General features: G+C 35.1%; 1 protein-coding gene across 1 annotated transcript; it reads right to left on the bottom strand.

Moving 5' to 3' along the window:
* Nucleotides 1-1,911: 1,911 nt before the first annotated feature.
* Nucleotides 1,912-3,968, bottom strand: LOC128235722 (putative nuclease HARBI1). The gene is made up of 4 exons (XM_052950524.1): nt 3,542-3,968; nt 2,909-3,044; nt 2,453-2,543; nt 1,912-2,058 (listed from the first exon to the last, which is right to left on the bottom strand). Exons 1-4 carry the CDS (start codon nt 3,966-3,968, stop codon nt 1,912-1,914), a joined length of 801 nt encoding a protein of 266 aa, XP_052806484.1.
* Nucleotides 3,969-6,408: the final 2,440 nt, after the last annotated feature.

Here is a 6,408-nt window from a genome sequence, read left to right as displayed (position 1 = left end):
TGATACGACATCCCGCCTCTATGGCATTGGTAAAGGAGCTGCCATAAAAAAAATCATAACCAGTAATGTCTTCCGTCTGCAAGCTACAGTGTTTGTCACATCGTCAGCATCCACTGCAGATGTCGTGGCAGCAGGTGAGAATGCTTTGGTGTGTTTGTACAATGGGAAGCCTGGGGAGGAACTCAACTCACTACGGTACAATCGTTTTTGCGAGAAGGTGGCAACTAGTTCTTCTTATGTTCAGCCACAAAGCCTACCAACTACATCAGCAGCAGCAAAATATCATAGTCTCCGAGTGTACTACCAAGTGCAGCAGTGGAAGGGTACCGTTAATAATCTTTTGCCACAAGACTGGGGATGGAAAGAGAGTGATGGGTTGCTTTTCCCTGTCCAAACTGACTTACCACCAGCACCACAGGAACTCCTGCAGGTCATCAGATGCAGCTGCAAGACAGATTGCAGCAGCCTGAGGTGCTCATGCAAGAAGCATAACATTGGGTGCTCTGTTGTATGTAGCAACTGCAAAGGATCAGGGTGTGCTAATTCATTTCAGGAAACTGAATGTGAGAACAGTGAATTTGACGATCATGAAAACAGTGACTAAGCAAGCAGACAATGTTGTCCTACTATAAAGTAAAACTGATTTTTTCTTAATATTGAAAAATATTGTTTTCAAAACAAACAACTTTTTATCATTATAAATTATTATTGTGTTGAACATCAATGAACATATGTCAGGTCATTGTAAGTGGAAAGTCTTATCTGGGGTGGTATTTATTATTCAACTTAAGTAAATCTTATGGTCATACATGATTGACTTCATTCACTCTATTGGTCAGTTATAAATAACAAGTAATCCGATTAGCTACATCGTTCTTAGATCCATTTAAGATTAATATAGAATACCCCTGATGGCAATGTTCATTTCACTAATAAACCCATACCATTTTCCTATGCTAATATGTGTTTAGCTATTAAAATATTGTTAGAAAGTCGTTAAATAACCTATTATAACGTAGTAAAAACTGGTACCAGAGTAGGATTAAGAAACATTATTTTTTAATACTTTCCACCACTTGGATTCCTTAGGACTTTTTTTTGGTTATATATGAAACTTTTATGAGTGATAAACTCTTGTCAGATATTCTGTTGCAATTTGTGGTAGGTTTAGCCCTTATTTGTCACAAAATGACTGTACTAGAATGCAAAATTGTGACTGTCCTCATATTTCAGAATGAATGCAAACCAGCTACATGTACTAGTAGCACGAGTAAAAGTTAGTATGATTTAACAATACACACACACACACACATATATATATATATTAATGTTCAAATGCTGCATATTTTCATGCAGTTGGAGGCATGTACAATGTTAATAAATAGCATGTGCTGTGAAAGGGTTTCACGAAATATTAAAAAAAATATATATATATACATTCTAAACACTATCGACAACTTGTATTCCATGAAAAAATTCTTTGCGTCACAAAAAGAAAAAGAAGCTGTATAAATTCACCTCAATAATACAAATACACATTATTGCAGGTCAATCTCCGAGGAGCTCCAGGAGGCTCAACTTCAGTTCTTCATTTCCCAGACAGAGAAGGTGCAACTAAAGAAACTGCTCATAAAGGAAGAGATAGAAACTTCAAAAACCAAGCGTCTGCTGATGAACAAGCTCATCACCTCCATAGAGAATATAGACGAAATTGGAATGTTTCAGTTCCTCGTTGATGAATAAGGTATTTATTAACACCAATTACAACATTCAAATTATCCGTTCTCAGTCATGATAAGTAAACTAATGTAAAAACGTTTCCAGCAACATCACGTGGCAAACTTATAAAAACGTCCCACATGTATATTAAAAATAAACTTGAGCAAGGTGATCCCTGACCACGAAGCCAGTCTATCTGCCTGCATATGGTATTTGTGCGTCTGCCCCATCGTCATTGTCATCATCAGGCACATCAGGTTCTTGCAGCATGATGGCTATATTGTGGAGAACAGCACACGCCACAATCACTTCTGATGCATTGGCTGGTGTTTTTCTCAACTGAAACATTTCACAATGGTCATAGCTTTTTCGGCATTGGCGTTTGGCATACATGTACCCCTCACCTTTCTTTCATATTTATACCGCTTTGGTCATGTCTAAAACGTTAATTTCTGAATAAATGTAACTTTATAAAAAATATACAATAACACATTGCTTTATTTACAGGTCACACAGAGTATCAGATGTTCATGAGCAGAATTTCATAAAAAACGACGGCACCAGTTTTTGAATTGATATATGTGATGTATTGTATGTATAGTTGTGCTGTGTATACACATTTACATACATTTGTACATGAAAGAAATATGTTAATGCAACATTTGGTATTGACCTCTCCATGGAGAATTCCAAATCTCCTCTTCCAACGTCCAAACATACACTCAATGAGTACCCTTGTTCTGCAGAGCCCCCTATTGAAGTTTGTCTTTTGGTTGGTGTCTGCAACTCTGTATGGTGTCATCAAGTATCTTGAACACGCATACCTGCCAAAAGTACACAGTCTGGATTAAATCATATCATACCTTGTGTGTACAAAAACGTTTAATACCTTCAAATAAAACATGTTTTATACTTCTTAAAACTTCTTAAACACTATTATTGTGGTATTCAGTTAAGAGAAACAAAGGCCATTTTATCGTGACCTTTAAAAACACATTTGTAATCTAAATCGGATACAATCTCCTAAACTGTGCTGAAATCAGTAAACAGAACATTTTTGTCATGGTCAATATTACTTTTACTGATGTAAACGTTGTATGTTATTGCTTATTATAAAAAATTGATACTGGTATAAAATCTTGTCGAAATTCATGATAATGTAGCTACATTGTATTTTACATTTACATACCCGCTGTCTCCAAGAATAATCCCATCTTCCAAACCCCTGTGGTTTCTCTCCATGTGGCATCCAAGTGTGGATGTTCTGAATATAAAGCTATCGTGAGCTGATCCAGGCCACTGAGCATTGATAAATGTGAATTTTCCTGAAAGGATAAAAACATGTAAAGGGGAGATAACATGATTGTGGTTATGAAGTTGTGAATGTTGACCATTTTATTTTAAGCCGTTATAGCTAAATTTTGTTGACCTTGACATTGAAAGGAACGTTTTTGCCTTGGTAAGTTATTGTCAAATCTGTATTATCAAAGAACTTTAAAGCACTTACTAATGGCAGTAACCAGCATTGTACTGAAATATTAATTTTATGTCCTAATAACAAATACCAAATGAAATGTGGCTGGATTTTGCTTATTTGAGCTCTTCAGCAACACCATCAGTACAGTGATGGGTAAGTTTCAGTTTATTTCATGTTACATGTAGAGCTGTATAATATTTACAGTTTAATATTTTTTTAAATATACTACCTTTTGCATCGCAAACTGCCATCACATTTATGGACGGGAATCCTTTTCTGTTGATAAAACCTCTCTCTTGGTCTGGTGAAAGCTTGATCAAACGGACGTGGCTACCATCAACACACCCATAACACCTGGAAATCCAGCTTTGTTGCTAAACTCAGACTTCACTCGTCTCTTGGTAGCTTCATCAACTGGCCACTTAATGTACTGCTTCTGACGCTTCACTATCTCTTTGGTAACCTTATCCACAACTCTACAAACAGTACTTTTATGTCTCCCATGTGTGTCCCCAACAACCTGCATAAATGAAACTGAAGCGTAGTACCTCAGCGCTATACAGACTTGTTCCTCGACTGACAGGCTACAACTTCTGTCTGTTTCCCTAGCTAGGTCCTCTCTCAGCAAATCGGCCAAATACTCTATTCCTCTTCTTCCAAACCTGAACCTTCTTCTCAATTCTTCATCATTTAGGCTTTCATTTAAGTTTATTACTCTAAATTCTCTATTTTTCCGTGGTATATTTACTAAACAGCCAATAACGGCAGCCATTTTGGTTTTCGTCAACTGATTCGTTAAAATGTAAAGTACCATTTGAGGTACTTTAAATTTTTCGTTAACTTAACGACTGATTTAACGGTTTCGTTAACGTTAAAATTTCCAACAACCGAAATTTAGCGAAATAAATTAAACGAAGGTATTTATCGAAAATTTAGCGATTTTAGTCATTTTAACGATAAATTTCATCGTTATGTATTTAACGAATGTTCCAACAACCGGGCGCTTGTCCTGTAACTGCCTGGTCGGCAGAGCAGAGCAATGTTTTACAAAAACGAAAAAAGAAATGGTTTGATACCCCATTGTATATCGATTGTAAGCACAACAAGAAAAACGAGACAGCGATGTGAAAATTGCGAAAAGAGAAAACAGTCCATGATATCGACCCATAATCGGAAACAGATGGATGCTGATATGTGGAAAAAGGACGAATAATTTGAAGAATCTATGGATTGCTATCTAATAGAGACAAGTATTACTTGAAAACAATATTGCCGATAAATCCGAAATTTGTCTTTTGAAGCAGTGATTCTTGTACTGTCGATAACCTTCACTAATAGAAATAAAATGATGCAAAATCATTTCTAACGATTGATTATGCAAACATAGATATATATACTAACGAATGCCCTGAACTAGTATTTTTATTTAATTTCGATCTTACTTTTTAAATCAGTAATGTCATAGTCATGCATAATCTCGAGTGCATTTATTTAATAATTATAAAAAAAAACTATTCTAAGTCTATTGTCAAACCAGTAATTCGGTAGGTTGTGTTTTATAGATAATTATTCTGATGTCGATCGTTCTCTCTGATTTAACACCTTTAGATGCAGTGCGTCTTTTTATTCATTGTGTTCTTTTATCGTCCTGTCTTGTTTGGGCCGTTACCTCGTATTGTAATTACTTTGTTGATTAACGTTGGGAATAGCGTGAGGTTATGGCCATATCAGCTAGTACACTTATGTTCCTGTGAACTCCTGTTTCAATGACCGTTACTAGGCGGTATTCCCATCATTTATCGGTAAAGCAATATTGATGAGTGAATGATCTGTATGTTGTGTTTATACGGTTTATATGTCTCTTGTTCATTGTCAATAGCGTCATTGCTTTCTGCCTTTAAACAGGATTTATTTTTGAGTGAGTGTTTGACTACTTGGCCTTTCCATGTAGTTGTCATTGTGTTAATGCAGTACTCAGTAGCTGATAGTTCGGTCAAGCATCGGGACACGATCTTTGAGTGCAGACTCCTGCTCGTTATTACAAATAAATAATTATTTCAATTTAGGCTGCTTACGTTCGTCATATTTGTACTACTGGCTAATTAACTGTAAGTGCTTCTGTAACCCAGTTAAAATCCTGAAAGTTTAAGGGAGACAATTCGTGCAGATTGATATATTTTTTTTATCAGTTATTGGTTATTGTTTCCCTTAGACCACGATGTGTTATATGGTTGAGTGCTTTCTTTTAAATTTGTCAGGTGACGGTAAATATCATTGTTTCAAAGATTTTCCATCCATTTTTGAAAACGTTTGAGAAGTAGTGAAAGCTTTTAATTTGATCTGGTCGAAGTAAAGAAAAACTATTAAGGTCAGTATTGGTTGCATTTGATCTTATGACTATTTTATTTGTGTTTGCGATGTGTTGGAAATACAATCATGTATTTGGTTGATTTGTCAGACTGAATTATGTATTTTCATGGTATTAGACTTTTGAGGATTGGTTTCAATATAACATAATCTGCTAATTGTTCTTTACATTTAATATTAGATTCATGGTTTTGGGTTTTCAGTTATAACCAACATGAACTGCATTCACCTGAGAGATGTGTGATTGAGAGTGAGGAGTGCAGTCCCTCAGACTTGGTAAGCGATAGATGTAAACTGTTTTGTACATGTTTGTTTATTGTAAATGTACATTGTTATGTCATTGTATGTGCTATGTCATTTCAACCACTAGCCAATAGACAATTACTTGACGTATGAGTAATATGATATTTAAGTAACGCATACATTTTTTGTTTACTACATTATGTTTATATTACAAGAACAGTTATATATGTATTTTAATTAGTATTGTTACTCTTTTCTATTTTCAGAACGTGCTCTCTTATATTATATGGATAACGTTTATTGGAATTATATGGATATAAATGATTATGCTAACTGAAACGGTGCAACAAAGATTAAAACGAACCCGTGTATTTCTAGCATTCCCATAATAACTATTTGATTTAATAGCTTGGAAGCTTTAGACTTGTAATACTTCGAAAAACATCGTGGGCAGCAGAAAATGTAGAATGAATTATTTATTTACATTAAAGGATACATGTTTTAATAATTTCATCCACAAACAACGCCTTGTGAGAACATGAACGAAAAACATTTACCACCCATCAGATGCGCCAGAACAAAAACAAAACGCTGTGGAATCG

Source organism: Mya arenaria, chromosome 5 (assembly GCF_026914265.1).
Source record: "Mya arenaria isolate MELC-2E11 chromosome 5, ASM2691426v1".
NCBI classification, from domain to species: domain Eukaryota; kingdom Metazoa; phylum Mollusca; class Bivalvia; order Myida; family Myidae; genus Mya; species Mya arenaria.
Note: the sequence above shows the minus strand (reverse complement) of the source record. Positions and strands in the feature narration are given on the sequence as shown.

What these genes read in the sequence shown, in the direction of transcription:
- LOC128235722 (XM_052950524.1), bottom strand. Translation starts at nt 3,968, where the DNA reads ATGGCTGCCGTTATTGGCTGTTTAGTAAATATACCACGGAAAAATAGA. An exon ending in TGGATTTCCAGGTGTTATGG is followed by an intron (nt 3,045 to 3,541) that starts GTGTGTTGATGG and finishes TTATCCTTTCAG; the next exon opens with GAAAATTCACATTTATCAAT. An exon ending in ATTATTCTTGGAGACAGCGG is followed by an intron (nt 2,544 to 2,908) that starts GTATGTAAATGT and finishes TACTTTTGGCAG; the next exon opens with GTATGCGTGTTCAAGATACT.